This window comes from Ranitomeya imitator, chromosome 1, assembly GCF_032444005.1.
Source record: "Ranitomeya imitator isolate aRanImi1 chromosome 1, aRanImi1.pri, whole genome shotgun sequence".
NCBI classification, from domain to species: Eukaryota; Metazoa; Chordata; class Amphibia; order Anura; family Dendrobatidae; genus Ranitomeya; species Ranitomeya imitator.
The window spans coordinates 834,560,932-834,573,595 of NC_091282.1; the positions used below are offsets into that span (position 1 = coordinate 834,560,932).

Here is a 12,664-nt window from a genome sequence, read left to right on the forward strand (position 1 = left end):
TCCAAAGGGTGAAGTTCTATATATTCCATCTACTAATCATAATTTTTCTAGTCAAAAGTGAGGAAAAAAAAAAAAGGATATTTACCATGGATAAAATAGCAATGCAATTATCTAGCTTTGGGGGAAAAAAAAAAATCACAGAACTATATGCACTTTTCCATATATAGCTCTTACAACATATTGTAATAGTACACAAATATACATCTACCTGATGTCCTCATCTGTAACCATAAATGCTTTACAAAGTGGCTGAGAAGTGTTAAGCCACACTCCTGGGTTCTTCTCCACTGCAGCAGACAACTGCCCAGTGATTGGCATGGTGCTCGTATGTAAGGCACTAGCAATAGCAGAAAGGAGAGTTTCATCAGTGCATCCAGGGCCCACACCTAGGAGTGGAGAAAAGGTCAGGAACACCATTATTAGCAATGTAAAAAAAACAAAAACAAACCACCAACAAAGGGCAAACGGCGACGATCACCATGTCACATATTTGCAGCCATCCTCACCTTCCTCATGATAGCCGCATACCCATTGAGGTTTCTGCTGTTTGACCAGTGTCTGAACACCAGCTGGTCTGCATTTAGAAGACAAAATGTAGGCTAAGTGCAGCCACTTCCAGCTGAATCTGGGCAACGTAATGTCAGGCCAAGCCCAATAATGCCAGCAGAGTGAGAACCTCACACGGTGGGCTGTAGGCAGCTAGAATTATACAAGTGCTTCTCACTAAATTAGAATATCATCAAAAAGTTCATTTATTTCAGTTCTTCAATACAAAAAGTGAATCTCATATATTATGTAGAGTCATTACAAACAGAGTGATTTAATTCAAGTGTTTATTTCGGTTGATGATTATGGCTTATAGCCAATGAAAACCCAGAAGTCATTATCTTATTAGAATACTTTACAACGCCAGCTTGAAAAGTGATTTTAAAATCCAAAATGTTTGACCTACTGAAATGTATGTTCAGTAAATGCACTCAATACTTGATCGGGGCTCCTTTTGCATCAATTACTGCATCAATGCGGGGTGGCATGGAGGCGATCAGCCTGTGGCACTGCTGAGGTGTTATGGAAGCCCAGGTTGCTTTGATAGCAGCCTTCAGCTCGTCTGCATTGTTGGGTCTGGTGTCTCATCTTCCTCTTGACAATACCCCATAGATTCTCCATAGGGTTAAGGTCAGGCGAGTTTGCAGTCCAATCAAGCACAGTGATACTGTTTGTAAACCAGGTGTTGGCACTTTTGACAGTGTGGACAGTAGCCAAGTCCTGCTGGAGAATGAAATTTTCATCTCCAAAGACTTGTCGCCAGAGGGAAGCAGGAAGTGCTCTAAAATTTCCAGGTAGACAGCTGTGCTGACTTTGGTCTTGATAAAACACAGTGGACCTACACCAGCAGATGACATGGCTCCCCAAACCATCAATGATTGTGTAAACTTCACACTAGCCCTCAAGGAGCTTGGATTGTGGCCTCTCCACTCTTCATCCAGACTCTGGGACCTTGATTTCCAAATGAAATGCAAAATTTACTTTCATCTCAAAACACCACCTTGGACCACTGAGCAACAACCCAGTTGCTTTTCTCCTTGGCCCAGGTAAGACGCGCCTGGCGTTGTCCCTTGGTCATGAGTGGCTTGACACAAGGAATGCGACACTTGTAGCCCATGTCCTGGATACATCTGTGTGTGGTGGCTCTTGAAACTAACTCCAGCAGCAGTCCACTTCTTGTGAATCTCCCCGACATTTTTGAATGACCTTTTCTTAATCCTTTGAAGGCTGTGGTTATCCTGGTTGCTTGTACACCTTTTTCTACCACACTTTTTCCTTGCATTCAACTTTCCATGAAGCCCGTCGCACAAGCGCATGTTGCTTATCTCCCTTTGACGTGGGCTCCGGCACGGAGCCCACATCTTTTCCAGCACATCATCGGTTTTGAACAGCTGACATGTGCCCGGAACAGCCGCGGGTGGAATTGCGATCCATCCGCGGCTATTAAGCCGTTAAATGCTGCTGTCAAACTTACAGCGGCATTTAGCGCACACTTCCGGCCATCGGTGACCCCGTCACGTGATCGCGGGTCACCAAGACAACCAGAGGTCTCCTCGAGACCTCTATAGTGGTCACTGCCGGCTTGCTGTGAGTGCCGCCCGGTGGTCGGCGCTCATAGCAAGTGAGGTAGTCTGCTACATACAGGTGATCTGATCATCGCCTGTATGTAGCAGAGCTGATCGGGTAATGGCAGCTTCTAGTCTCCCATGGAGACTATTGAAGCATAACTAAAGTTAAAAAAAAAAAAAAAAAAATAAGCTTTTAAAAATATAAAAAAAAAGTTTAAATCACCCCCCCCACCCCCTTTGCCCCATTCAAAATTAAAAAGAAAATAAAAAAAAGTCAAAACATACACATATTTGGTATCACCGTCAGGGCTGCCACTAGGAATTTCAAGGCCCCATACTGGCAAAATTTTCCGGGCCCCCTTAAGACTCCGCCCAGGCTCCACCCCAGCCCCGCCTTCACCCCTTGAACTGTCCACAGCCCCACTGCTGTCTCTTGGCAAAACTCCACTTCTCACAAATCACACATTAACAGTTCCCATCACCAGATCAAACACATAGCCAGCAGCTTTTGTTTTGGCCAAAAGGTTTTTTTTAATCTGAGACGACAACAAGGTAGACTCTTTTGGCCGGGCCCTACTCTACTCTAACCTATTTAACATTTGTTAAAATATGCAATACAATTTAGGTGTATTTTTATTTATTTTTCAATTTTTCAAATGACCAATAATACCACATACAAGGGACAAATACCACAACACGATGACCAGACACCATATTATCACAACATAGTGACCTATAATACTATCTACAAAGAACAAATACCGCCACACCATGTGCAGACCACATATTACCATCACATGGTGACCAAATACATACAAGGAACAAATATCAACACAACATGAACAGACCACATATTACCACCACACAGTGACCGAATAATAGCACATACAAGGAACAAATACCGCTACACCATGGCCGGACAACATATTACCACCACATTGTGACTGAATAGTACAATACTGATCATTAATTTAAAAAAAATACTATCACCATAAGTGCCATTATACACAGGAGATCTGTACTTAGTATGCAGTGTGTGTACAGGTAATACAGTGGTCACCGATGCCATTATACACAGGAGCTCTTTATATGTTGTCAGTGTACAGGTAATACAGGGATCACCAGTGACATTATACACAGGAGCTCTGTATATAGGGTACAGTGTACATGTAATACAGCGATCACTAGTGACATTATACACAGGAGCTCTGTGTATAGTGTACAGATAATATAGTGATCACCAGTGACATTATACGCAGGAGCTCTGTATACAGTATACAGTGTATGGTGTCAGTGTACAGGTAACATACTCACCAGTGACGTCTCTAGCTAAAGTCCTTCATCTTTGCATTTCTTTTTAATCCAGCGCAGACCGCTATCACTTATTTCTGCCAGGACTCGTCTCTGCATAAAATAACAGAGTTATCTAAAGCACCGCTTCCAGAGCACATTCCCCATTTTTTCCCTTTCTTCTACACTTCACATCTGACTACACACGTTCACCCACCATTAATATATAATTGGTTATTATGCAACCCACCATTCCAAATATAAATTATAATCCGCCACTGTGCCCCCACTATCTGTATATAGCCACTTTCCCCATGTAATATATAAATTAATTAGCACCTGTATTCTTTCTCCCAATTTATTACCAGTCACTTTATCCTCAACGACCCCACTATGTACCTCCCGTTTTAACCCTTACCCCGATTCATTATAGTTACATGCCCATTCTGCCTCAATTCATTGCCATGTCTTCTCTCTCTCCCACCCTCTATTCATTATCAATTGCTCTTCTCCACCCTAAAAATTCATTATTTGCTCTCCCCACCTTCAATACACCATTTGCTCTTCCCACCTCCAATTGAATTGCTGTCCACGTCCCTCACACTCACTTCATGTGAGGTCCCCATCACCCCCACTTCATCATTTAGTCCCCTATCCCCCCCGTCACTTCATCTGCAGTCCCCCTTACTTCATCATGTGCAGAACCCCCTCAAACACACTTCATCATTTGCAGTCCCCATCACCCCCACATCATCATTTGCAGTCCCCCCACATCATCATTTGCAGTCCCCCCACATCATCATTTGCAGTCCCCCCACATCATCATTTGCAGTCCCCCCACATCATCATTTGCAGTCCCCCCACATCATCATTTGCAGTCCCCCCACATCATCATTTGCAGTCCCCCCACATCATCATTTGCAGTCCCCCCACATCATCATTTGCAGTCCCCCCACATCATCATTTGCAGTCCCCCCACATCATCATTTGCAGTCCCCCCACATCATCATTTGCAGTCCCCCCCCATCATCATTTGCAGTCCCCCCCACATCATCATTTGCAGTCCCCCCCATCATCATCATTTGCAGTCCCCCCCACATCATCATTTGCAGTCCCCCCCACATCATCATTTGCAGTCCCCCCACATCATCATCATTTGCAGTCCCCCCACATCATCATCATTTGCAGTCCCCCCACATCATCATCATTTGCAGTCCCCCCACATCATCATCATTTGCAGTCCCCCCACATCATCATCATTTGCAGTCCCCCCACATCATCATCATTTGCAGTCCCCCCACATCATCATCATTTGCAGTCCCCCATCATCATTTGCAGTCCCCCCACATCATTTGCAGTCCCCCCACATCATTTGCAGTCCCCCCACATCATATGCAGTCCCCATCACCCCCACATCATTTGCAGTCTCACCTCACCTATTTAAAAAAAAAAAAAAATTTTATACTTACTTCAGTCGTTCCGGGGCGTCTAGTGTTTCCAGCAGTGAAGCAGCAGCTAGAATGTATGGGCTGCTGAGAGGACCTGACAGGAGCGCCTACATTCTAGCACATTCACTACTGAGACAGCTAGAATGTATGGGCTGTAGTCAGGACCTGCAGGGAGCCCATACATTGTAGCTACAGCCGAGCAGGAGCTGCGCAGCCGACTAGGTGAGACGGCCGTGCACAGCTCCAAGAAGGCTCCCGGGCCCCAGTGCCGACCTGTGCGCCGCAGTGCACAGTATTTTAGTGCATGATGGGGCCCGATCAGTAGAAGCACAACAGTGGGGCCTCGGATCTGCGGGCCCCTCTCTGTACTGCTGCTGACCGGGCCCCATACAGCAGTAACGGCTGTAATGCCCTGATGGCGGCCCTGATCACCGTGTTCAGAATCGCCTTATATATATATATAAATTAAATTAACCGCTATACGGTGTAACGAGAAAAAAAAGTCAAAATGTCAGAATTACGTTTTTTTTGACGTCACGACACCGCATTAAAATGCAATAACAGGCGATGAAAAGATTGTATCTGCACCAAAATGGTATGAATAAAAACGTCAGCTCGTCACGCAAACAATAAGCCCTCACTCAGCCTGAGATCACGAAAAATGGAGATGCTGCGGGTCTCGGAAAATGGAGCATTTTTTTTTTAAAGTTTGGATTTTTTTTGCACCACAAATAAAAACGAACCTAGACATGTTTGATGTCTATGAACTCGCAATGATATGGAGAATCATAAAGGCAGGTCAGTTTTAGCATTTGATGAACATGATTTATAAAAAAAAAAAAAATAAAAAACTTTTTTGCCAATTTCAAAGCACTTGGACATTTTTTCCTATTTTGAGTGTAAGATATGGTAAAACCAAAAGGTGTAGTTCAAAAGTACAACTTGCCCAGCAAAAAAACAAGCTCTCACATGGCCATATTGCTGGGAAAAAAAAAAAAAAAAAAAAAAGTTATGGCTCTGGGAAAAAGGGGAGTGAAAAATAAATGCAAAAACAAAGACGGGCAAGGTCTTGAAGGAGTTAATATGCTTGGATATAGCACTCTTAGCAAAGACCTTTTGTGGCTTACACTCCTTGTGGAGTGCGTCAATGACTGCCTTTTGGACATATGTCAAGTCAGCAGTCTTCCCCATGATTGTGGAGGTTACTGAAGTAGACTATGGGACATTTTTAAATGCTTAGGAAGCCTTTGCAGGTGTTTTTTGTTACGGTAATTATTCTAATTTACTGAGATAATGACGTTTGGGTTTTCATTGGCTGTAAGCCATAATCATCAACATTAACCCCTTAACGACCGCCGATACGCCTTTTAACGGCGGCCGCTAAGGGTACTTAAACCACAGCGCCGTTAATTAACGGCGCTGTGAAAAAGTAAATAGCGCCCCCCAGAGTCGGATTTTCTCTGGGGTCTCAGCTGCCAGGGGTAGCCGAGACCCCAGAGAACATGATTCGGGGGGTTTTTTACCGACCCCGCTTTTGCGATCGCCGGTAATTGACCGTTTACCGGCGATCGCAAAAAAAACCAAAACGCAATTTCCCTTTTAATTTCTCTGTCCTCCGATGTGATCGCACATCAGAGGACAGAGAAATGGGGTCCCCAATAGCCCCCCGATACTCACCTGTCTCCCCCGATGCTCCTCGTGGCTCCCGATGGGCGCCGCCATCTTCTTCCGGCAAAAAAATGGCGGGCGCATGCGCAGTTCACCCGCGGGCCGGCACCGGGAGGATCTTTGGGGTCTCGGCTGCCGGGGGTAGCCGAGACCCCAAAGAACATGATCGGGGTCGGTCTTACCGACCCCTGTTTTGCGATCGCCGGTAATTAACTATTTACCGGCGACCGCAAAAAAAAAAAAAGCAAAGTAATTCTCTGTCCTCTGATGTGATCGCACATCAGAGGACAGAAAGCATTAAGCTACTTACTGGTAGCGGCATTTCTCGGAGGCCCATGACAGCACGACGAGAGAGGGGATCCGCCCATTAGGAACAGGAAACCTACAGATACAAAAGGGCGGTACCTCTCCCTTGCCTCAGTTGTATTTCAGAGTCTTGAGAGGACTACCGCGGTTAGTGGTACACAAAAATATACACTATATACAGATTATATACAAAAATAGCAGACATCTATTGGGACTGGTATCATATTGTGAAATATATACATTTATATGGAGTGCAACCCCCACGTGAATAGGGAGGGAACTAAGGGTGCTGTCATGGGCCTCCGAGAAATGCCGCTACCAGTAAGTAGCTTAATGCTTTACTCGGACTCCCATGACAGCACGACGAGAGAATTACAGAGATGTAAGCTTCCTTAGGGAGGGACTATGGCCTGTAGCACCCTTAACCCGAATGTGAGATCAGAGGAAGCCCCCAAATCCAACCTATAGTGCTTAAAGAAGGTGGACGGGGATGACCATGTGGCCGCCTTACATATCTGGTCGATTGATACTCCAGACTTTTCCGCCCAGGATGTAGCCATGGCCCTGGTGGAATGCGCCCTCAGATTCTGCGGAGCCGGACCCCCACCTGCAGTGTAAGCCAAAGAGATAGCCTCCCTAATCCACTTTGCTAGTGTGTACTTTGATACCCTAAGTCCCTTTCTAGGGTTTTGGAAAGATAAAAACAACGCATTATCTTTCTTCCAAGTGTCAGTAATAGAGATGTATTCTAGCAGGCATCTCCTAACATCTAATGTATGGAGTAGTTCTTCTTTAGGGTTGGAGGGATTGGGAAGGAAGGATGGTAAAACTATCTCCTGTGTCCTGTGAAACCGTGATGACACTTTTCGGTAAATAGGCTGGGTCCGGTCTGAGGATTACTCTGTCTGGTAGAAACTCTGTATAAGGGGATACCCTGGAGAGCGCTTGTATGTCTCCAACTCTACGAGCAGATGTAATTGCCACAAGAAAGGCTGTCTTAAGAGATAGGGCCTTAATTGAAGCTGAATGTAATGGTTCAAACGGCTCTCTAGTCAATGCTGACAGGACTAGGTTGAGATCCCAAGGCATAGATCTATCTTTATGTATGAGTCTAGATCTAATAGAAGCTTTAATGAACCTTGAGATCCAATAATTATTGGCGATGTTACATGAAAATAGAGCCCCTAGGGCCGAGACCTGTACTCTTAGAGTACTAGTGGATAGATCTAGCTCTAGGCCTTTTTGCAGAAATTCTAAGATTTGTTTAATAGGTAATCCCTCTTCTAAATTAAAATCAGAAGAGGCCAGAAATTTCCGCCAGGTCCTAGCGTAGATTGTTGTGGTTATTTGCTTTCTACTTTTCATAAGGGTCTCAATTAGACTCGGGGAGAACCCTTTGCTTTTTAGTAACGCCCTTTCAAAATCCATGCCATTAAATGGAGATTCTATACTTGAGGATGGCTGATCGGCCCCTGGTAGAGCAGATCTGGAATGTCCGGAAGTACCCAGGGGTCCTCCACTGACATGATCCTGAGCCAAGTGAACCAGGCCCTTCTGGGCCAGAATGGGGCAATCAATATAACTCTGGCTCGATCTTCTCTTATCTTCCTGACTACTAAGGGTATCAGGCCTAGTGGAGGAAATGCATATGCCAGTTGAAAATCCCATCTGATCAGAAAAGCGTCTACCGACAAAGGATTTTCTCTGGGATTTAGGGAACAAAATTTTGTTGTCTTCCGGTTGTCCCTGGTAGCAAATAAGTCTACTTCTGGATGTCCCCATTTGTGGACGATCTGATCGAACACGTAATTGTTTAGGGACCATTCCCCTTGTCTCAAGGTGTTGCGGCTTAGAAAGTCCGCTTTGATGTTTTCTTTTCCTCTTATGTGTAGAGCAGTTAGGGATAAGAAGTGATTTTCTGCTGTCTGGAACAGACGATCCGCCACTCTCATCAGTGACTCGGAATGAGTTCCACCCTGATGATTTATGTATGCGACTGCCACCTGGTTGTCTGATAGGATCTTGACATGATGACCCTGTAGATATATGAGGAATTTTTTCACTGAAAGCTCTACTGCCATTAACCCTTTCTGGTTGGAGGAGGCTGATGTTAGGGGAGGGGACCATAGACCCTGAACCATCATGTCATCCATGTGTGCTCCCCAACCCGTAGGGCTAGCGTCTGTAGTTACCACACGTGTTACCTGTGACACCCAGGGAACTCCCGCCGATAAGTTTTTACTGTCTAGCCACCACCTAAGAGAAGTGAGTGCTTTTGGACCTAAGGTAATCTGATCCTGCAGGGACCCCTGTAAGATTCTATCATTAACCAGCACCTCGGATTGTAATGGTCTGGTGTGGAACTGGGCCCAACGGACAGCGGGAATGCAAGAGGTTAAAGAACCCAATAGTGACATAGCCTGTCTAAGGGTCATGGATGGCTTATCAATTGCCCTAGACACCTGTTGTTGGATATGTAACAACTTGTCAGGTGGAAGACAACACTGTTGGGATTCTGAGTTTAACAATAGTCCCAAAAATCTTTGTATTTTCTGGGGCTGTAAACGAGATTTTTCGTAATTTACGATCCACCCCAGATGCTCAAGTTCGGATGTGGCTGTCTCTAGCTGAGAACGGCAATGGTCTTCAGAGCTCCCTACTATAAGGAAAGTCATCCAAGTAGGGAATAATTAGGATGTCAGACTCTCGTAAGTGTGCCATGACTTCGGCCACTAACTTTGTAAACACCCTAGGAGCTGCTGATAAGCCGAAGGGAAGAGCTCTGAACTGGAAATGGCAAATCTGGCCCCCCATTGACACAGCTACCCTCAGGAATCTCTGGAAGTGTTCATGTATTGGAACATGATAGTATGCATCTTTTAGATCTACCACTACCATGAAACAGTGATTAAACAACATTTTTATTGCTGAATTGATTGTTTCCATTTTAAATGATTCATTGACCAGGAACTCATTAAGACATCTGAGATTAATGATCGTTCTAAAAGATCCGTCTGGTTTCTTAATCAGAAAAAGAGGAGAATAAAATCCCCTTCCTCTTTCTGATTTCAATCAGCACGTTCTTGGAACATAAGTTGATAACCTCTGCTTCCAGGGCTGCTTGCTCAAGGGGGGAGGAACGTAAAGGGGTTAATTTAAATTTTTCACGAGGCCAGTGATTGAAGTCCAGTTTTAGACCTTCAGTAATGATGCCTCTGACCCATTTACTGTTTGTAATGTCAAGCCAAGCTGAAGAGAATGCTGACAGTCTACCCCCCACAGGGATCGCTAGTCATTGGTCCGGTTTTTTCTGATCCTTTGAGGAACGGCGAAACATATAGCCCGTACCTCTACCGCGTCTGTCTTCCCATCTGAAACTTTCTCTAGTGGGAGAGGACCCGCGTTTTTTCCCGCGACCAAATCTCCTTCGATTGAAGGGCCGGCGGTAAGATGAATATAGACTGGGGAATTTCTTTTTGTCATCCCCTGCTTTTTCCAACAACTCGTCCAGAGTTGGACCGAAGAGATATTGTCCTTCGCACGGAATGGCGCAGAGCTTGGTTCTAGACTGAATGTCACCTGACCAGCATTTCAGCCACAAGGCCCTGCGAGCCGCGTTGGATAGTCCTGCCGCTCTGGCCGCCATTCTGACAGTCCACCGATGCGTCCGATAGGAAGGCTGCAGCATTCTGGATGGTCGGTAGAGCCTTCAGAATAGTATCCCTGGATGCACCGTCCTTAAGCTGAGACTCTAACTGATCTAGCCAGACCATTAAAGATCTGGCCGTACATGTTGCCGCTACGGCTGGTCTGAGAGATCCAGCCGCCATCTCCCAGGTACCTTTAAGGAATATATCTGCCTTTCTGTCCAGAGGATCCTTGAGGTTTCCCATATCCTCAAAGGGTAATGAGGCCTTTTTTGACGCCTTTGCAACAGCCGCGTCCAGTTTAGGAGCTTTATCCCATGTATCCACAACCGGATCGTCAAAGGGATACCTGCGTTTTAACGCTGGTGGTAAGGCCCCCTTTTTTTCTGGTTTCTTCCATTCTCTAAGGATTAAGTCCTGAATCTTTTCGTTTACCGGGAAAGATCTATGTTTTTTACGATCAAGTCCGCTAAACATCATCTCCTGTTTCGAGGGCTGTGATTTAGGTTCCTCTATACCCATGGTGCCTCTGACTGATTTGACGACTTTGTCGATTCTATCCAAGGGTAGAGTCCAAGAGAGTCCTATGCTTTGAGCCTTCCGCTTGGGATAGGGACCGTAGTGATTCCCTTACTTCCAGCCGGATCATTTCCCTCAGATTTGCCGGAGTTACGGACTCTTCTGTTACCTAGGGGAGGACAATATAGGAGATAACTAATATCTGACCTAAAGTCACTACCACCAACCCGCTCCTGTAGACCTCACCGTCTGCTGTATACAGGGGGCACATAATTTTTTTGAACAAGAGTCAGGTAGAGGGACTCAACAGAGGGCACATTCCTTATGTTTAGACTTCCCCATACTCTTCTTCCCCTGGAATGATAAAGTATAAAGGGGCCCGCGTCACAGAGTGAACTTTCACGTAGATCACTTACCCGTGCGCCAAAGTACAATACCGGAATCCGAGGGGTCTCTTTAGTCGAAGCTCTGGATCCTTGTTCGGAAGAGCTCTTACGACTGGGCTGGTCGCCTCTATCCTTCTGTTTGGGCTTCTGACGTACCTCGTCTGGCAGCTGCTGCTGCTCACCACCACTCTCCATGACGAAATGCGACCAAAAGCAGGGATCTGACATCTCCACCTGCATAAATACCCCTTAGATCCGGTCAGCAGATGGGCCAGCGCTGTCCCTATTGGCCCAGGATACAGCAGAGGGCAGGAGATCTTGCGGTCAAAAACCGGCACACAGACGCGATGGGCGCCGCCATATTGGAAAGACTGCGCATGCGCAGACGTCCGGCGACCCGGAAGCGGCCGCTAACTCCGCCCCCCCACGTCACTGCACCCGGAAATGCTCCAGCACGCGCTGAGAGCTGTGCAGGACGCCGGGGAATGGAGCGCAGCGCTCCGGGAGCTCACCCACACGCCTGAGCCTGGCACCTGCTGCCCCACCATACCGCTGCACCACCAATGAGAATACTTACCTGCACTGACGCTGATGGAGGCAGGAAATCCTCCGGACTCCGCTCCCTGCTGCGAACGCCACTGCCGTGAAGTCCAGCAAGGACCACCGTGGCGTCTCCAGGGATCTCCGCACCGGCCGAGGTAGGAGACCCCCCCGCTACCGTAATCGGCCGGCCGGCCTGGGCCTTCTGTCTGTAGGCACCCGTCCCCTCAGGAACAGGAAACCAACTGAGGCAAGGGAGAGGTACCGCCCTTTTGTATCTGTAGGTTTCCTGTTCCTAATGGGCGGATCCCCTCTCTCGTCGTGCTGTCATGGGAGTCCGAGTAAATAGGGGGATTCGGGGACCCTATCATACTCACCGCTGTCCCTGGGTCCTCCTGCTGCTCCTCCTGGCCGCCGGGAAAAGAAAATGGCGGGCGCATGCGCAGTGCGCCCACCATCTATCGCCATCTGCCGGCCGGCAGGAGAAGAGCAGTTGGGGCTAAAATTAGGGTTAGGGCTAGGGTTAATGCTCGGGTTAGGGTTGGGGCTAAATTTAGGGTTAGGGTTCTTTCACACTTACGTCGGTACGGGGCCGTCGCAATGCGTCATACAGACGCACGTTGTGAAAATTGTGCACAACGTGGGCAGCGGATGTAGTTTTTCAACGCATCCGCTGCCCAATCTATGTCCTGGGGAGGAGGGGGCAGAGTTACGGCCACGCATGCGCGGTCAGAAATGGCGGACGC

At 46.8% G+C, this 12,664-nt stretch overlaps 1 protein-coding gene across 8 annotated transcripts in view; it reads right to left on the reverse strand.

Annotated features, from left to right (window-relative positions):
• The window catches only part of MBD3 (methyl-CpG binding domain protein 3), a 112,933-nt gene that overhangs the window by 39,036 nt on the left and 61,233 nt on the right, over nt 1-12,664 (reverse strand). For all 8 annotated transcript variants that reach the window (XM_069740633.1, XM_069740634.1, XM_069740631.1 and 5 more), the window contains one exon: nt 209-386. In XM_069740633.1, coding sequence (XP_069596734.1) covers nt 209-386 — 178 coding nt within the window. The remainder of the gene's footprint in view (nt 1-208; nt 387-12,664) is intronic.